Source organism: Saccopteryx leptura, chromosome 4 (genome assembly GCF_036850995.1).
Source record: "Saccopteryx leptura isolate mSacLep1 chromosome 4, mSacLep1_pri_phased_curated, whole genome shotgun sequence".
Lineage (NCBI taxonomy): Eukaryota > Metazoa > Chordata > Mammalia > Chiroptera > Emballonuridae > Saccopteryx > Saccopteryx leptura.
The window spans coordinates 120,644,113-120,663,221 of NC_089506.1; the positions used below are offsets into that span (position 1 = coordinate 120,644,113).

The window sequence follows — 19,109 nt, forward strand, 5'->3', positions numbered from 1 at the left end:
CTGACTGGTCTGGACCCCACTTCAGGCCAACAGTATTTTCTAAGAGGACAATGGGTTATATATTTTTTTATTTTTGCTAAGAAAGTTTCTAGATGGCAGGTACTGGCTCCAGGAGTTGTCCTCAGTAGATATGGTTGGCCAAGCTGTCCTTTCTGCTTTTGCCCCTCCATGCCAGTCCTATTGCCTGCCAGCTCTCACCTAGCAGAGCCAGAAGGTCCCTGACTCTGGGCTCCCTTCATTATAGCTAACCCCCCACCCAGGGCAGCTGCAGCCTCATCTTTGTCAGGGTCCACTCTTCCCCAGGAGGCTGGAGGTGCTGAAGAGGCCTGAGGGAGCCTGGCCCCTACCCCAGTGGCTGGAATAGGTATGCTGGGGGACAGAAGGCTGAGACCCAGCTTTGCCAGAAGAGCTTTACCCAGAGAGGAGAAAAGGCAGGAGATGCAGGCAGCTGCCTGTCCTCCCCCAGGTGCTGGGATTTGACAGAGAATTCTAGGCCAAGCCTGGAGGAAGGGAGGAGGGAATATAATTACTGCTAATCGTGCCCCCATCACTTTGGGATCCTGCTCTGGCAGGAAACCAGAGAGGATCTGTACTCTGGGCCATCTGCATGCTGGGGCTCCCAGATGTGGCAGGGCCCTTCCAAGTGTTTTGCCAGGCTGGAGGGCTGCACCGTGGTAGGGAAGACCTAGACCTCCCAGCAAAGCCTGTCCCTATCAAGGACCCAACCCCATCCCCAACCTCCACTGCTGTCGTCCTGGCTGAGGGGCATGCTGGGAGGCCTGCTTGGCTCGCTGACGCCGCAGCTTCACAAACACCTGGGCCTCATGGTCACCCTTCCGGCTCTCCAGCAGCTGCAGGATTGGGTCCTCTGTGAAGAGAGGTGTTTGGGGGTCAGATTGTGGGGGAGAGTCAGTGCCTGAGTAGTAGAGGGACAGCACTGCCCATTCTGCAGTCTGCAGCCAACCTGGGAACTAGTGATGGATCCACACCAGCCACGCCCACAAGACAGCCTGACGGACAAGCCTAGAGACACTCTCACTGCCTCCAGGCCAAGATGTGCTTCAGGTGGCGACTATTACTTTTTTTTTTTTTTTTTGACAGAGGGACAGATGGGGACAGGAAGGGAGAGAGATAAGCATCAATTCTTCATTGTGGCAATGATTACTTTCATATGTTCCTTGACTGGGGGCTAAGGCAGAGCTAGTGACCCGTTGCTCAAACCAGCGACCATAGGGTCATGTCTATGATCCCACACTCAAGCTGGCGACCTTGGGGTTTCGAACCCAGGTCATCTGTGTCCCAGTCCGACACTCTACCCACTGTGCCACTGCCTAGTCAGGCATGACTATTATTGCCTTTTAATATATATAAGAATCTTAGCAGCTCTGGCTGGTTGGCTCAGTGGTAGAGCTTTGGCCCGGTGTGTGGAAGTACCAGGTTTGATTCCTGGCTAGGGCACACAAGAGAAGCACCCATCTACTTCTCTACCCCTCCCCCTCTCCTTTTTCTCTCTCTTCCCCTCCTCTCCCCTCCCACAGCCAAGGCTCCATTGGAGCAAAGTTGGCCCAGGCACTGAGGATGGCTCCGGTTGCAAAGGAGCGATGACCCAGATGGGCAGAGCATCAACCCCTGGTGGGAAGGCCAGGTGGATCCTCATCAGGCACTTGTGGAAGTCTGTCTCTCTGCCTCCCCACTTCTCACTTAAGAAAAAAAAAAATTTTTTTTTTAAAAGCCTGACCAGGCGGTGGCGCAGTGGATAGAGCATTGGACTGGGATGCAGAGGACCCAGGTTCGAGACCTCGAGGTCGCCAGATTGAGCCCGGGCTCATCTGGTTTGAGCAAAAAGCCCACCAGCTTGCACCCAAGGTTGCTGGCTCCAGCAAGGGGTTGCTCGGTCTGCTGAAGGCCCGTGGTCAAGGCACATATGAGAAAGCAGTCAATGAACAACTAAGGTGTTGCAACGCACAATGAAAAACTAATGATTGATGCTTCTCATCTCTCTCCGTTCCTGTCTGTCTGTCCCTGTCTATCCGTCTCTCTCTCTCTGAAAAAAAAAAAAAAAAAAAAAGGAGCCTGACCAGGCAGTGGTGCAGTGGATAAAGTGTTGGACTGGGATGTGGAGGACCCAGGTTCGAGACCCCGAGGTCACCAGCTTGAGCCCAAGGTCACTGGCTCCAGCAAAGGGTCACTCGGTCTGCTGTAGCCACCCCTCCCCCTGTCAAGGCCCATATGAGATATCAATCAATGAACAACTAAGGAACCGCAACAAAGAATTGATGTTTCTCATCTCCCTGTCTGTCTGTCCCTATCTGTCCCACTCTCTGACTCTGTCTCTGCCACACAAAAAAAAGAATCTTAACTAGCCAGTGAACCTAATTGTTCCTTAGTTTATTCACCTGTAAAACAGCAATAATAGTATCTGCTTCATGGGGTGCTGTAAAAGTCAATATACGTCACGTATGCAGAACTGGCTCATAAGTGCACAAACATGACCTATGCCTGTTATCAAGATTGGCCCCTCTCCCCAGGTAAAATTGGTGACCTTCCCCCACCAGAGAAAGTCATACTACACTAGCTTAAATTATAGTGGTTTCTTTTTTTTTTTTTTTGTATTTTTCTGAAGTTGGAAACGGGAAGGCAGTCAGACAGACTCCCGCATGAGCCCGACAGGGATCCACCCGGCATGCCCACCAGGGGGCGTTGCTCTGTTGCAACCAGAGCCATTCTAGCGCCATAGAGCCATCCTCAGCGCCCGGGCCACCTTTGCTCCAATGGAGCCTTGGCTGCGGGAGGGGAAGAGAGAGGGAGGAGGAGAGGGGGAGGGGTGGAGAAGCAGATGGGCGCTTCTTCTGTGTGCCCTGGCCGGGAATTGAACCCGGGACTCCTGCACACCAGGCCGACGCTCTACCACTGAGCCAACCGGACAGGGCCTTATAGTGGTTTCTTGATTAGACCCAGAGATCTCAGCAACACAAGCCACCACGCTGGCTCTACCTCTAAGGAGGGATTCCTCTGACCCCCAACTTCACCTCTCTGGGGGCCCCTGTCTGAACCTTCACAGGCTGCCCCTCCCTTAAATCCCCAGTGCAGGGCTGCCCCCCGCCACTCCGCGTGCTCAGGCCTACCGTTGATTGTAGGGTAGGTGAGGGGCAGGCGTGTCTGAGGCACCTCCCCAGGCTCTGTCTCGTTCAGGCCATGCACTGAGCACAGTGGCAGGAAGGCCTCCCCTTCCAGGTCATCAGCCCCCAGTGTATCATAGTCCAGCACCGTGAGCAGGAGACACGCCCAGTCCTTCTGGCACGACTCAGCAGGCACCAGGCTGGGTCGGGGAAAGAGTTGGGCTCAGCTGCTTGCCCCACACACTGCCATCCACCCCCCACACATGGGTTCACCTCCTGGGTCCTCAGGCCAGGCCTGGGAGAATGATGCCCAGATGGATAGGGGAGTGGGGAAGGACTGCAAAGTATGGGCTATGAGGTAAGATGCCTGCTCTGACTGTGGGCTGATGCTTTAAACCAGGGGGCCCAGTGTACCCGGGCTCACCTGTCTTAGAGAACAGAAGACTTCTGGTTCAGGACCCTTTCCTGGAAGCAACATATGTAGGAGTCTTCTCCCAACCATCTTGCCCCTCCCAGCTTTGGGACCTATACCAGCAAACCCTTGTCCCAAGTGCCCCTCCCTGGGACCCAAGTGAGTTCGTCTCAGGGGAGTCTCCTGACCCCAGCCAGGAGGACCAGGCCTAAGGCAGGTTCAGGGCTGGGGAAGCACTGCAAGCATGAGGACCCACTCACAATTCAAAGGTCTCATCAAACAGCGGGTGAAGGTCCTTCTTGTGCTTTTGGGTCTCCCGGGGAGCCAGCTCAGGGAACTCGTGCCTGGGCTCCAAGGTCAGCTGGACAAAGGGGTCACTGGAACCTGGCAAATGGCGAAGGGAGGGGACAATTGCTAACAATATCCCAGCCCTCCAACCAACCTGACTCCCTACAGCTGTGCCCCACTCAGCAGCACTGCTCTCTCCTGGTAATCCAGAGAAAATGCAGAATGCTCCCACTGGGCGAGCAGATCTCTCAGGGACTCCGAGAGCAGGGCAGGGACAGAGACTGACCAGTGAGCAGCCTCCACTCACCATTGGAATCCAGGGGCAACAGGCTGGAAGCACTGAGCAGTTCCACACGCAGCTTCTGCTCGGAGTTGTGGTAGGAGGCCTTGACTGTTACAGCTCCTAGCTCTTCAAAGGTGGTTTCTGCCTAGGAGTGGGGCGTACAGGCAGCTTCAGCTGCAGCAAGGCTTGTGAGGCGGGGCCACGTGTGCTTAGTGAGGGCCTCAGAGGATGGGAGCCTCACCTGCTGCTGGAGGCGGGCACAGAAATACTTCTGAATGAGCTCCTGGCTGGAGGCTGCCTGCAGCTCCAAGTTCCTCTGCAGAGCCTGAGAACGAGGCCCAGCCGAGAAGTCACCTGAACTGTCACAATCACACCCCAGTGGTGCCCTTCAGAAGCTTGCAGCCCAATAAGGAGACAGTGATTTGGCAGGGAAAGCTCTGGGCATTCTGGGACCACAAGCAGGGGAACATTCCCCCAGCACTGCCCTGGCAGGCAGCCAGAGGTACAGATTTCACAGGTGTGCTACCCATGTGGTTGCATAACACCACCTCCACCATGCTGAGAATATCATGTTTGGGTTAATGCTCTGCTGTTGCTATCTTAGCATTTTAAATAATTGTTGAAAAAGAGGACCCCATTTTCATTTGGTGCTCGGTCCTGTAATTATGAAGCTGGTCCTGGACACAGGTGAGCCCAGGAAGGCAGGATCCCCCTACCCTAGATGCACCAAAAGTCCTCTACCTTGAAAGTAGCTGTGTGCAGGGCCTCAGGCGGCAGACCACAGCCCTCTGCATAGAAGCAAATCTCCAGGTTCTAGAGGATGAATAGACAGACATCAGATGTGACCCCACACACACTCTCATCAAGGTTATTATTGCTGTCACTGGTTTTATTACCTGCAGCACAATTTTCAGCCTACTAGAGGCCAGGGGGCAGCTTCGCTGGGAGGAAGCCACCTCCACCAGCACCATGAGTGTGTGGGTCCAGAGCAGGGTCAGAAGGCTGGGGTGAGGTGCCCAGGGATGCCAGACATAGGACAGGAAGATGGAAGAGGAAGAAGCATAGATATTTTTGAGAAAGGATGGGCCTGGGTCCTGTTGGCCTCACAGGACCCAGGCCCATCCACAGCTACTCCCCACTCCAACCCTCCACCTGCTTCACAAGTGAGCCTGGGGCCAGTGCCACAGGCAGGCAGCATAGGGAAGAAGGGCTGATTTCCTGAGGGAAGAAGGGCAAGGAGGGAGGGGGGCACAAAGAAGGCCAGTCTATCTAACATGTCTCCCAACCTAGTGAATGTCTTCTCAGAATTATCAAACCCCAACAAACAAGGTGTGGGGGAGGTTGGTCCCCCAGTGGCAGAATCCTGAGTCAAAATGGCAGGGGCCAGCCTGACATCAGGCTGGGACACAGAGGACCTAGGTTCAAAACCCCAAGATCACCAGCTTGAGTGCTGGCTCATCCAGCTTGAGTGCAGGGTTGCTGGCTTGAACGTGGGATCATAGACATGACTCCATGGTTGCTGGCTTGAAACCCAAGGTCGCTGGCTTGAACAAGGGGTCACTTGCTCTGCTATAGCCCCCCCATCAATGCACAAATGAGAAAGCAATCAATGAACTAAGGTGCCACAACAAATAATTGATGCTTCTCATCTCTCTCCCTTCCTACCCGTCTCTCTCTTACACAAAAGAAAAAAAAAAAAAGGATGGCAGTAGCCAAAATGAATAGAATTTCAGCATACCACGTGAATAAGTATCTACCTGTTGGGAGAAAATAATAGCAACCAAGCCACAAGCCTAATAACTACCTGAATTGACTGAAATTTCACATATCAAAGTGGAGTCAGGCAGTTAAGAACAACAACAAAAAAAATGTGTAATTAAGAATGGGGGATGGAAAAAAAAAAAAAAAAGAATGGGGGATGGTCCTGGCCAGTTGGCTCAGTGGTAGAGCATTGGCCCGGCATGCAGGAGTCCCGGGTTCGATTCCCGGCCAGGGCACACAGGAGAAGCACCCATCTGCTTCTTCACCCCTCCCCCTCTCCTTCCTCTCTGTCTCTCTCTTCCCCTCCCACAGCCAAGGCTCCATTGGAGCAAAGTTGGCCCAGGCGCTGAGGATGGCTCCATGGCCTCTGCCTCAGGCGCTAGAATGGCCCTGGTTGCAACAGAGCAACACCCCAGATGCGCAGAGCATCGCCCCCTGGTGGGCATGTCGGGTGGATCCCTGCCGGGCGCATGTGGGAGTCTGTCTGACTGCCTCCCCATTTCCAACTTTGAAAAAATACAAAAAAAAAAAAAAAAAAGCCCTGGCCGGTTGGCTCAGTGGTAGAGTGTCGGCCTGGTGTGCAGGAGTCCCGGGTTCGATTCCCGGCCAGGGCACACAGGAGAAGCGCCCATCTGCTTCTCCACCCCTCCCCCTCTCCTTCCTCTCTGTCTCTCTCTTCCCCTCCCGCAGCCAAGGCTCCATTGGAGCAAAGTTGGCCCGGGCACTGGGGATGGCTCTGTGGCCTCTGCCTCAGGTGCTAGAATGGCTCTGATTGCGGCAGAGCGACACCCCAAGATGGGCAGAGCATCGCCCCCTGGTGGGCATGCCGGGTGGATCCCGGTCAGGCGCATGCGGGAGTCTGACTGCCTCCCCGTTTCCAACTTTGGAAAAATACAAAAAAATAATAATAAAATAAATAAATAAATAATAAAAGAAGGGGAGACGTTTGCTTGACCAGTGGTGGTGCAGTGGATAAAGCATCAACCTGGAATGCTGAGGTCAACGGTTTGAAGACCTTGGGCTTGCCTGGTCAAGGCACATTCGGGAGTTGATGCTTCCTGTTCCTCCCCCAATCTTTTCTCTCTCTCTCTCTCTTTCTCTCCCTTTAAAGTGAATACTACTGCTACTACTAATAATAAAAGAATGGGGAAGGTTTACATTAAAAGTAGTTAGCTTAGGGCCCTGGCCGTTTGGCTCAGTGGTAGAGCGTCGGCCTGGCGTGCAGAAGTCCCAGGTTCGATGCCCGGCCAGGGTACACAGGAGAGACGTCCATCTGCTTCTCCACCCCTCCCCCTCTCCTTCCTCTCTGTCTCTCTCTTCCCCTCCCGCAGCTGAGGCTCCATTGGGGCAAAAGATGGCCCGGGCACTGGGGATGGCTCCTTGGCCTCTGCCCCAGGCGCTAGAATGGCTCTGGTTGCAACAGAGTGACGCCCAGGATGGGCAGAGAATCGCCCCCTGGTGGGCGTGCTGGGTGGATCCCAGTTGGGCGCATGCGGGAGTCTGTCTGACTGCCTCCCCGTTTCCAGCTTCAGAAAAATACAAAAAATTAAAAAAAAAAAAAAAAAGTAGTTTATTCAACAGTTTTATTTTATTTTAATTTATTATTTTTTTTGTGGAATAACAAAAAGCTTTATTGAGTACAGCGCATCTCCCGCCCTTCCCTGGCCCCGAGGAAAGATGGAGGCCAGGGAAGTCACAAGGATTAAACCACGTGGGAGATATTTAAAGGGTCCCTGTAGGGAAGTCGGGCTAATATGACGTGGATTCAACAGTTTTATTATGTACCAGACACTGTTATAAGGGCGAGACAGTAGAAAGGAAAGCTCCTACCTTAGTGGAGATCAAATTCTGTTTTATGTAAAAATCAGAGCCAAACAACTGGCATACTGTGGCCTAAGTGGCTCTCATGGGGCCCCACTGCATCATTAGTATCAGAGCAGAGCTCTAGGGGGAGGGGCCAGCAGCCGCCTCAGGGCCAGAGGACCTATCATCATTGTGACTGTCATCATCACTGCAGTACACAGACCACTTCCTTTGTGCAGGCACTGCTCTTAGCACTTCACATGACTCATTTAGTCCTTAAGAGGGGCCAGAATTATGATCATCCACACAGAAAACTTAAGTAATCTGCTCAAGGCTATCCACCAATCAGTGGTAAAGCTGGAGTCTGAATCCAGCTCATCCCGATCCCATGCCCTTGACCTCATTCCCTACTGTCTGGTGTGCTGAGCCCCTGCTTTAAGAAAGACTCAAACTAGAAGTGCCTCTCAATCCTGGGAGAGGAACACCAGTTGCCTGTAACGTTACAAGAGTATGACTGCAGTCTGCAAAGCAGGAAGGTGGCCTGGAGCTAACGGAGAAAGGATAGGCAGGTAGTAAGTCAACTCCCTGTCCCTGCAGCAAGCATTTAAGCAGAGGCTGGTGACATCCTCCCCTGCAAATGGATGCCAGGAGGGAGGGGCAGGTGGAGGAGAGGTGAAGCGGTAGGCACCACAGGGCCAGGCAGCTGTTACAGACCTGTTGAAGTTCTCCTGCACCAAGTTGGTGTTCATGTAGCAGAGCTCCACCTCCAGGAATTTCATCAGGGGTAGAATGGCCTGGGGAGAGGGGTGGGCAGTACATCCAGCTTTGGTCCATTCAGTTCCCACCCCAGCTCCCTTGCCTGACCAGGGAGAGGGAACAGGACTAGGAACTTTTGTGTACAGCATTTGGAACTTCTGCAGGAGCTGGCCCTGCCCACAGCTGGCTCTAGTCACACTGGCCTTTTGAATCTGCTAGGAATGGTCCCGCCTCAGGGCCTTGGCCCTTGCTGTTCCCTCCCCTAGAAAGCCCCTTGGCTCCTCTTGCTTCCTCTAGGTCTTGACTCAGCTATCTCCCATTGAGTAAGGCCTTCCCTGACCACTATCTAAAAATACAGCCCTCTGGCCTGACCTGTGGTGGCGCAGTGGATAAAGGGTTAGCCTGGAGAGCTGAGGTTGCCCCTTGAAACTCTGGGCTTGTCTAGTCAAGGCACGTAAGGGAGCTGATGCTTCCTGCTTCTTCCCTCCTCCTCTCTCTTTCTCCTCTCTAAAATGAATAAAATCTAAAAAAAATATTTTAAAAATACAACCCTCTGACACTTCCCATGTCTTTTGTGTTTTTTCTCTTTAGCACTTAGGATTATCTAAGGCTCCATGTGTGTGTCCATATTCGCATATGTAACCACACCTATTTAGTTACAGCCACAGCCCTCTTTATATATACTTAGTTCTTCTTTCATCTCCCCCACAAGAATGTAAACCCTAGAAAGGCAGGGATTTTTGTCATGATGTTCACTATATATATCCCCTGTACTTAAATCAATGCCTAGGACAAACTGAGTGCCTAAATAGTTGATGAATTACCTCCCAAAACATCAAAGGTATGCATTACTATCTCTGCTGACAGATGAGGAAACTGAGGTCAGTTGGCTTGTGTGAATAGGGCAGTTATGCTGGTAGGCAGCCGAGAAAAATGGGTGCCCACGTCTGTTTGGCTCAGAGTTCAAATCCTGCTCCACTGCAGCCCCCACACTAACAGTCAATGGTGGGAGAGCCCGTGGACTGTCCCAACCCTGCCCCTTTTGCATCCAAGGAAGAAACCAAGACCTGGGAAGGAACGTTCCTTGCCCAAGTCTAAGGGATTTAACTATCTCTGACACTCTATGACCTTTGGCTTCCTACCACCCCCCTCCCCAGCCCCTTTGCAATCCTAGACCCATAGAGTTTGCAAAGGTCAGCGAGCAGGAAGGGCACTCACATCCTCCAGCAGGACGGACTCCCTGACACCCACCAGATTCCAGATGTGCTTGGCAATGCCCACCTCCAGCTGGGGACACAAAATAGTAGGGGAAAGGCCAGGGCCTGAGTTTAGATCCAGGAAAGGGTTGGGGCAAGTTCTGGTGGGGGCGCTTCAGGCTGAGGATGGGTGGGGCGAGGTCACTGCAGGTCAGATAAGGTACCTGCTCAGCTAGGGTGCGGACTCCAGTGCGAATCTCATGGCTTAGCCCTGCTAGAGCACCCTGCAACTGGGCATGCAGTGTGTTCTGCAGCTGCCCTTGCTCCAGCACAGCCCCCACTCGCTGCTCCAGTGCCTCCCATGCCAGCTGGGTAGGCAGCCTGCCAATCACCAGCCGCAGCTGCTCCATGTCATTCACCACCACGCACAGCTGGGGGCAGGCATGAGCACAGATATGTAGAGTTTCCTGAATAGTGGTAGGTGGGGCAGTCTGTATCCCCACCCCAGCCCAACCCCAGCTTGGGCCCTTACCATATTGGCAGCCTGGCCCTGGTCCTTCTGGCCTGCAGCGAGCTCACAAGCCCGGGCCTTTATTAGGCTGCAATACACCAGGGCCAGCCGACAGGTGTCCTAGGGTGGGGAGATGATTAATGGTGAAGGCACAGGAATGTCAGTGACTTGGGGGATTTAGGACCTAGGCCTTTGAAAGCTGTTTGGGAGAAACAGGGCAGGGTGAGAATGAGGCTGTCCTAGGTGGGGAAGAGCACGTGGAAGACGCAGCACCTCCACGAACTTGACAGTGATCATGAAGGCCTCCTCTGGGTCGGGCCAGTCCAGCTGCCGGGCAGTGTGGCTGATCTGGGCGAAGCAGGTAGACAGATCCACAGCTGATGTGCTATGCTTGGTCAGTTCACCCAGGGGCACCAGCTGGGAGACAGGAGAGCACTCAGAAAGGAGGGCTCAGGACTTGCCAAATTCATGTCCCTACTTTCCTCCCTCCTCCTGCAGGCATTCAGAGCTTCTGCCATCTGCAAACAGAGTCAAGCAAGTGGCTACAGGAGAGCAAGCAAGGCTCTGTCTGTAAACAACCAGCCTAAAAGCATTCTTTCTTTTTCTAATGTTTATTTTATTGATATTTAGAGAGAGAAGTAGGGAGAGAGAGATAGGAACATCAATCTGTGCTCTGACCAGGGGTCGAATCGATAACCTCTGCACTTCAGGACAATGTTCTAACCAACTGAGCTATCCAGCCAGGGTTACAAGCATGCTTTCGCCAGTTACCTGCTTCTGCACATCCTCAAGTCGCAGCAGAGCCTGAAGCCCCACCCTAAAGCTGGCCCCACCTCAGCCCAGGTCCCAACCCAGCCCCGGCCCCGCCCCCACCTTGTCCATCTGCACAGCACGCCGCACCCGCGCAAGAGCGACACTATATGTCTTCTGCAGCCAGGAGGGGATGGCCGGCTGGAACCAGTGATGGAAGCCCTCGAGCGCCAGGACTCCGTCTCTGGGGAAAGCCAGGACTCAACCGGGGGAAGGCCGGGGCCAGCGCAGGCTGCCGGCTCTTCTGGATTCTCCTGTCCCCTGCCCACCCACAGCCTGCCTGCTGCTCACCTCTCCGAGGGCACTGGGCCCAGCTGGCAGAGATCCTTGAGGCTCATGTAGAGCTGAAACAGACTCTCGCCCATCTCTGGGGACATGGGGACACTCACTGCTGCTGCTGTGTGGTCCTGCACCCGCTTGGCCACCTGTAAAGGGATGGTGTGGTGGGCAGGGCTTCAGAGCAGGGGCGGAGAGAGAGGCCTAGAGACATGGGGAGAGACTCACCAGCCACTGAAGCTCCAGAAAAGCCATAGAGAAGAGGTTGATCTTAAGAGCACTGTAGGAAAGGCAGTGGCTGTGACCTCATGACACACATTGGGGGTCCCTCTGATCCCCATTCTGAGCCCCTGCCCAACTAACTCCCTCTTGACCCAGCCACCTGCTCACTTGTGAAAGATCTTGTTCCACATATGCTTGCACTGGTGCAGGTCGCCAATGATGTCCTGTACCAGGCTCAGCAAGGCCTTGCTGGCCTCCAGCATGCCCTGGCAGGGATACAGGTGAGCTGAGCAGGGCTGGGGGAAGCAGATGACCTACTTTCCACCCTGCACAGCCCCTCACCTGCACCATGGGCTGATGGTGTTGCTGCTTCAGGTGGAACCATTCAACGGTGCCAGTCTATGGGCAAAGAGGCAGTTAGCAGTTGCTTGACCCAGACACATGCCCTCTCCATCCCCAGGGTGGGTACCATACCCGCAGTGCCTCAGTCACCAGGCGGGGCAGTGGGGCACTGTCAGGGCACAGTTCTCTGAATGCTTTCATCTTGCACATCTGTACCAGGACCCTGTGGAGTCAGACAACTTGCTACCCTATACTCACTCACTCCTCCAGCAACTTCCTCACCCCTCTATGTGCCCCAGCTGTCCCCTTGTCCCTGATCCCACTGACCTGAGGAGAGACTGCAGCCGGGCTGGGGAGTCGGAGACGGAAAGGGGAAAGACAGTGCGGAACCTCCGGATGAGGGAGAGGCCATAGGCCAGCAGGGAGCTGAATGAGGTGGTCAGCTCTTCTAACTGCAGGCCAGGAACATGCTGTGAGGCCAGCCCTGCTGATGGGGCTCAGCCACTCCCCCTCTCTGGGCCTTGCCTGCTCAGCTCCCGTCGCCCTGCCCGAGCCCACCTGTTCCTCTTTGAGCCGGCCCTGGATCCACTGGTACTCAATGCTGGTGATGGGGTGCAGGAGGCAGCTGCTGGGGAACTCCAGGCTCTGGTAGACACGACTGTAGGCCAGCCACTGCCTGCGGCAGACAGAAGCCTGGCCACGTTGGGCACTTCCCTTCCCATTGCTCACCCAGCTTCGGGGAGGGCCAGAGCTTCCCCCTGCCCCAAAGCTTCCTGGAGTTACCCATGGACCCGTAGAGACTGAAAGTAACCCATAGGATATTTTTGTTTCTATAGTGCTTTTCTATTTTTTAGATTTATTTATTTATTTATTTATTTATTTATTTATTTATTTATTTATTTATTTTTAGAGAGAGAGGATAGAGAAAGAGAGGGGAGAAGTGAGAAGCATCAACTCGTAGTAGTTGCTTCCATTATGTGCCTTGACCGGAGAAGCCCAGGGTTTCAAACTGGCGACCTCAGTGTTTCGAGACAACTCTTTATCCACTGCGCCATCGCAGGTCTGGCCCAATAGTGCTTTTCAAACATGTAAATTAATCACCCATCTTTTAAATTAGGATATTTGTGACTTAAAAATTCAGGCTTTCTTGCTTCTTTTGGAAAATCAGATTTGGTGATGTGAGCATTCATGCACATGCAGATAACACTGGCTGGAACTTCCCTTGAGACAGACAGTTCAGGGGAGACTTCTCAGAGGTGACGGTGGAGCTGAGACCAGGCATGAGTGAAAGGATGCAGGAGGGGGTGGGGAGAGAGCCACCCAAGGACAAGCCTTGGTACTACTGTTCTTGTTGGAACATAGCAGCACCTGCATGACAAGCTTGGGCCCCAGGGGTGGGGTAGAGTGGGGCGAACTAGACCCTCACCATTGGAGCCTGTTACTGCCTGTTCCAGTCTCCAGTCTCACCTGTATCCCTCACCTGTCCAGGAATACCTACCTGCTCACAGTCTTAGAGCTGCCTCTTCCTACCCCTGACCCAAATGCCAATGTCTAGCCCCAGCCCAGAACAGCACCCAGTGTGCCCTCTTCTGACTCCTCACGTGCACTGAAATGTCTGTGAGCTCACACATGCCCCCTCTTAGGTCCCACAATCTGCTATGGCACTGGGAATGTGACAGGCCCTCAACACAGATTCCATAACCTCAGTGCATAGATTTGTTGACTGGAAGACAATGGTGTTTATTCTATTTTATTTTTTTTACCAATCAGCTTTCTAATATTAGCCCCTTCTCTTGGCAGACTCTTTCAGACTTTCCATTTCAAGCTTCTTTCAAATGGCTATTTTTTGCATATGTATCTAAAAGTTGCTAATAAAACAAAAACTGTTTTTTTTGTTTATTCTATTGGAAGGCAATGGTGTTAAGAAGTGGGACTAGGGTCTGGGGCAGGAGAAGCGAACTCAAATGCCCAGAAGGACTAAGGTGATGTCAGGGAGTGAAGTGGGCCTGATGGCGCCTGTGACAGTCTGGGGAGGACATGCTACTCTGCTCTGACCAAGTGCAGCCCAGCCAAATGACAGCTCTGACACTGGATGAGAAGCAGGGGATGAATTTGTAGGGGACTTTCCAGATTTTCACTGTAACTGACTCAAAACTGAAAACGCAGTTTGGGCCACACAGAAATCTCTCAAGGGTTAGACTTTGGGCTGCCAACCCCAATGGGGATAGGCAGGGAGGGAGAAAGTGGTGCACTCACGCCATGGACTGGTGGAAGTCAGACAGGTCCTTCTGTGTGGCATGGAGAAATAAGATGGTGGCAGCCTGGGGATTCAATGACCCATCCCAGGAGGTGCTCCCTGCCTGAGGGTACAAGTAGAGAGGTATCAGGGCCTGGCAGGCAGACCCTGGCCCTGCCCAGCACTGGAAGGGCAGTACCTGGTGCTGGGTGACCTCGTGGGACACGAACTGCTGCAGCAGGTGGAGATGCACTGTATAGCTGGGCTGGGTGCGGCTGGCGGCCGTGGCTCTCTGCAGTCGGGCCAGTGCGACCGTGAGCAGAGCACCCCATGCCCGCTGTGGTTCGTCCAACCCAGCTGGTCTACCAGGAGGCCCTTGGCCCTGGTCCCAGACCTACCCGCTTGTGAATGAGCTGGAACTGGAGGTGGCACTGACCACGGTCTGGGTAGGTCTCAGTGCACGGCTCCAGAGGGTACCACTGATCCTCCCGGCAGTGCAGGTCCTGGCAGTCCAGGCAGTCAGGAGATGCCCATGCCCATGAGTGGGGACAGGAAGGTGTGGCGGCAGACCCCCAAGCTCAGCTTGGTGTAGACCTGGAACCACTCCCCCAAACCCCTCACAAACCCCCTTCCTGCCTCTCTCCTGGGCCTCTTTCCCCAGCCCACTTACCTGTAGCCTCAGAACTACATTCCCTAGAAAGTCATCCTGGCCTTTGTCCTTCCGGGCCTCCTTAAAGATCCTGTTCCAGGCAGGATACATGAGGGAGGGAGATGGGTCAAGAGCCTGAAGTGGTCAGGATGGCATGTGACCCCACCTGTGGTCACAGAGGCTAGGACAGAACCTGCAGCCCAGCAACCAGTATGCATGTGGTTGGGGGAGTATAAGGAGCCCCGACTCCTTCCCCGGGGGCCCCTGGCACTCACCTTCGCAGCCCATGCAGATCTGTAAGCTCCCCAAGCTTCTGCCTGACAGATTCCACAGTGTCCAGGTCCCTGGTGGGGCAGCAGTTTGAGCTGGAGGCAGAGAGGGGGTCCTAGGAGCCCCTGACCCCTTCGGTTGGAGGATCTGACACCCTCACCCCTACCCCCTTGTCGCTCGTCTTTTCCACCTGCCACAGCAGGGCACCTTCCTCACCACATGTCCAGATGGAAGCTCGAGTTGCTTATGTCCTCAAACTCCCTGTAGGGAGAAAGGCATGGCTGAGGCCATGAAGGGCAGAACCGCTGTGCAGGCCACAGGCGACCCCGCCCACTGCCTGTCCCATAAAGCTGCCGTCCCTAGTAGTATCACCCACTGTGGAATCTTAGCCCCTTTCTTTCTTTTTTAAAATATTTTTTTTACAGAGACAGAGAGAGAGTCAGAGAGAGGGATAGACAGGGACAGACAGACAGGAACGAAGAGAGATGAGAAGCATCAATCATTAGTTTTTTGTTGAGCATTGCGACACCTTAGTTGTTCATTGATTGCTTTCTCATACGTGCCTTGACCATGGGGCTACAGCAGACTGAGTAATCTCTTGCTTGAGCCAGCGACCTTAGGTCCAAGCTGGTGAGCTTTTGCTCAAACCAGATGAGTCCGCGCTTAAGCTGGCGACCTTGGGGTCTTGAACCTGGGTCCTCTGCATCCCAGTCTGACGCTCTATCCACTGTGCCACTGCCTGGTCAGGCTTAGCCCCTTTCTTTAAACTTCCTCTCCCCTCCCCAACACACCCCTCCTAAATAAGGCTTCATCATTTAAGGTTAAGGCTAAATCAACCTAGCTGTGCTGACCTTCCACACCCACTAGCATACATGGCATTTATGCCACTGCAGTCTTATCCATTTCTCCTGCTGCAGGAGTAGGCTGCTCTTCTGGTCAAGCCAGGCCCCTTCCCGAGCCAGGAAGTCCTGCTGATCTCACTGGCCCATACTATGGAGAGTAGCCCCAGACTGAGTGGGGGCTGGGACAGGACCACGTACAGGATGAAGGTCTCGTCCCAGACAGGGTTGAGTGTCTGGGCGATGACCTGGGTGCGGTGGGTCTGTTCCTCAGGAATGGTGTGCTTCACCACAGCCTTCTGCTGCCGCCGTGACCCAGGGCTGCCTGCAGGCATGCCCACCCCCTGCTCGATGCCCAGCAGGCAGTAGGGGTCACTGAATCCTGGGGAAGATGGGAGGACAAGGCAGCCAGAGTGTTGGCTGGGCTCCTTGGGAGGGTTCCTCACCACTCCCCACCCCGAGAGCAGAGCCCCTCACCACCCTAGACTCTTAAGTCAAGGAGCCATCAGTGCTGGGGCAGCCCTGGGGGCCATTCGGGAGAGTGGAGCGCCCACCATGAGTGCTGGGACAGGTTGTGATGGGAGAGTAATGAGCCAGGAAGGAGGCCTTCAGGCTCCCCACCACCTACTCACCACTGACATCCTTGCCCAGAATGCCCTTGGCTTGTTTCACCGTGGCCTTCAGACAAAATATTGGCTTCTGGAGAGAGAGATGGGAGCACCTGAGTCCCAGAGGGAGCTGGGCTTCCCAGTCCCTGTCCTTGCCCAGGATGACCCTGGGCCAGGGTTACCTGGAGCTCCTGGACCTGCTGTAGCCTCTGCTGATGCTCCTCGGGTTCCACGTGGAAGGCCTGGTGGGTGGGAGTGCGGGAGGCTTGGGGCAAGGCCGGGGGAGTGGCCAGGGAGGGAGCTAGGAGTCCTGAGTCCAGGTGCAGGACAGGGTGGGGCAGGCGGGATGGGGACTGGGCTTACCTCCTGCAGGTATCGCAGCAGCTCAGAGGCCTCCTGCACGTGGTTGGGCTCAGGCTTACCCAGGCGGTGCAGGACGGTGTAGAGAGCTTCCTCATAGAGCAGGACCCGCTGAGACATAGCAGGGTCACCTCAGGGTCCCTGTCCACCCACCAAAAGTTCTGAGCCCCACCAATCCCTAGGCATCAACACCACATGCCACACATGCAGGAGAGCAGAGGAGGCTGTTGGCATCAGCCTTGGCCGGGAGCCCAGGGGGCTGTTTGGGAGGACATGGGGCTGCTTCCCAGCACCTCTCTGTGCCCCCAACACTCCGATTCTTACCTCCTCAGGGGAGAACTGGTGGGATGGAGGCTCGATCTGGGGAGCAAGATGAAAAGACAAAGTGCCCAAGAGGCCTGGGCCTGGACAGCAGGAACGGCTCCTCACAGAACAGGCCCAGGCCCTGGGCTGTGGGGCTCCCGTCTCCAACCCCACCAGTGCCGCACACCTGTTCCCACAGCAGGCCTCCTGGGGCTCTGACCCCTGGGCTGCCTTCCTCATTCCCGGGCCTGTGGTTGGTGAGTTCCATTGGCGCTCAGCTGCCCCAGCAGCGTATGCTCTCAGCACCCGGGGCCCCCACCTCCTTTACTTCCCCAGAGGAAACAGCACTGCTTATCGGGGCCACGCTCGCACCCAGCGGCGGAAGTGAGGCCCAGCAGCGGAGGTGGGAGACTGGGGGGTCATATCAGCAAGGCTGGAGGTTGCTCAGCTGGTCCCCAAGCAGTCTGGCCCCAGCAGGGGCACTCCCTGCCTAACCGAGATGGTGCTTTTGGAGCTGGAAGAGCAGAGTGGGGTGGGAATCTGGTCCACCAGAGAGAGGGACCTCAGACCCCAGACCTAAGGACAACGGGTGGCCCAGAAAACACCCTGCTCTGCTGACCCAGAAGGCTCTGCCCAGGGGACAGGGTAGGCAAGGGAGGTGACCACACCCTCAGCTCCAGCCCCAGAGAGGTGAGGCCCTGGCTAAGACTGCAGAGCCCCACCCAGGCCAGCTCTTCTCCCCACTGAGGTCACTCCTACCTCCTGAGTGGTTTGGGGCAGGGGATCCTGCAGCTCTGGGACCCTGCGGCGCCTTATCTTGATGGCCTGGCGCAAGAGGGGAGGGCGCTGCTGGGTATGGTTGAGTGTCGCCATGGTGGTCAGCTCTGCCCTTCCCCTCTGCTGTGCCTGCTGCTGCCGGGTGAAGATAGTGAAGCCACAGGATTATGCAAAGAGTTCAGGGCTGCCACCCTGTGCCAGGGGAGGGGCAAAGGAGGGCGGGTAGGGAGAGGGTCAGGTCAGGGTTTCATCACCTTAAAGGTCCCCTCAGGCCTCTGCACCTTCCTCCTTGCACTGACCTGGCAGGGATCCTGGGAGGAATTCTCCAAGGCTGGAGGCAGAAGTAGATGCAGTGGGCGGGCCTGCCTCACCCCATCCTACCACAGAGGCTCTGGGGAGGATCTAGTGCTCTCCAGCAGGGCACGTCAGGCAGGCCAGACATTAGCCCTGCCCCATCCCAGGTGCTGTACTGACCTGGGCTAGGGACTGAGGGAAGTCACCCTGGATGGGTGGCTTCTCACCCATAGACTTCCTGCATGGGCCCCAAACCTGAGTTGGGAGTGGGCAGGGCATAGGCTTATAGCCAACTGCTCAGCCTGCTCTACTCCACAGGTGACATTCCACCAAGGTGACGAGGCCAAGCTGCACCAGGCAGGGACAGCCCTATGGCCCCTGCCCCCACAAGGACAGTCAGGAGGGTGCTCCCTTCAAATGTCCTTGTAGGGGATTTAGCCAACCCCAGCAGTTCCTGAGCGGGGCTGGCGAGAAGGGTGACTGAGAGGCAGTGCCCAGCCTCTGTTGAGAGCGCACCTTGTTCCAAAAGAGGCAGGAAAGTGGACACTTTACTTTCAGAAAGTGTTCAGCTTTCTCAGATCTGAGAACTGCTGATGCCATGCCCAGGGCCTTCCTCCAGGACAAGGTGGGTGGGCAGATCTGGGCACAGACTTTGGCTTTCTTACTCTCCCCTGCTGGGCACTAAGGTTCACAAGGAGGGTGGCAGGGAGCACGTCCTGCAGGGGCCAGCCTTGCCAAGCTTCAGAAGTGCTCCCATCACTAGCCAGACATGCCCCTCCTGGCCAAGTCTGGGGCCTGCCTGGGCCACATTTCCATGAGGTGCTGAGCACACATTAGCAAACCTGTCCCTGCCTCCAAAGCCTCCCATCCAGGGCAGTTGCTGGGCTGCACCATGCCCCAGGGGACTCAGTGGGTGGGCACAGGTGCTGAGTAACCACCAGGGAATAGAGACAGGAGAGGCCTTAGCTTCCTGGGCCCAAATGGGCCATGAGAA

The 19,109-nt window shown here is 55.1% G+C and overlaps 1 protein-coding gene across 3 annotated transcripts; it reads right to left on the minus strand.

Annotated features, from left to right (window-relative positions):
* Positions 1 to 85: 85 nt before the first annotated feature.
* Positions 86 to 19,100, minus strand: UNC13D (unc-13 homolog D). 3 transcript variants are annotated; one of them, XM_066381234.1, is made up of 33 exons: positions 18,121 to 19,100; positions 17,804 to 17,956; positions 17,066 to 17,101; positions 16,745 to 16,852; positions 16,564 to 16,623; positions 16,406 to 16,472; positions 15,975 to 16,155; positions 15,151 to 15,195; positions 14,940 to 15,008; positions 14,686 to 14,755; positions 14,414 to 14,518; positions 14,215 to 14,307; positions 14,036 to 14,139; positions 12,338 to 12,455; positions 12,107 to 12,231; positions 11,912 to 12,002; positions 11,780 to 11,836; positions 11,606 to 11,703; positions 11,444 to 11,495; positions 11,231 to 11,364; positions 11,003 to 11,123; positions 10,403 to 10,546; positions 10,151 to 10,249; positions 9,843 to 10,049; positions 9,641 to 9,709; positions 8,381 to 8,460; positions 4,999 to 5,104; positions 4,844 to 4,915; positions 4,344 to 4,427; positions 4,127 to 4,247; positions 3,792 to 3,915; positions 3,126 to 3,319; positions 86 to 868 (listed from the first exon to the last, which is right to left on the minus strand). In XM_066381234.1, the coding sequence occupies exons 2-33, from the start codon at positions 17,915 to 17,917 to the stop codon at positions 714 to 716; spliced, it is 3,303 nt and encodes a 1,100-aa protein (XP_066237331.1). In that variant the 5' UTR covers positions 17,918 to 17,956; positions 18,121 to 19,100; the 3' UTR covers positions 86 to 713. The 3 variants fall into 3 exon arrangements, with proteins under 3 accessions (XP_066237331.1, XP_066237330.1, XP_066237332.1); XM_066381233.1 differs by having other exon boundaries at positions 18,076 to 19,100; XM_066381235.1 differs by lacking the exons at positions 17,804 to 17,956; positions 18,121 to 19,100 and adding an exon at positions 17,232 to 17,706.
* Between the last annotated feature and the right edge of the window lie 9 nt (positions 19,101 to 19,109).

What these genes read in the sequence shown, in the direction of transcription:
- UNC13D (XM_066381234.1), bottom strand. Translation starts at nt 17,917, where the DNA reads ATGGCGACACTCAACCATACCCAGCAGCGCCCTCCCCTCTTGCGCCAG. An exon ending in TCACTGTCAAGTTCGTGGAG is followed by an intron (nt 10,250 to 10,402) that starts GTGCTGCGTCTT and finishes TCCCCACCCTAG; the next exon opens with GACACCTGTCGGCTGGCCCT. An exon ending in GGCTGAAAATTGTGCTGCAG is followed by an intron (nt 4,916 to 4,998) that starts GTAATAAAACCA and finishes TTCATCCTCTAG; the next exon opens with AACCTGGAGATTTGCTTCTA.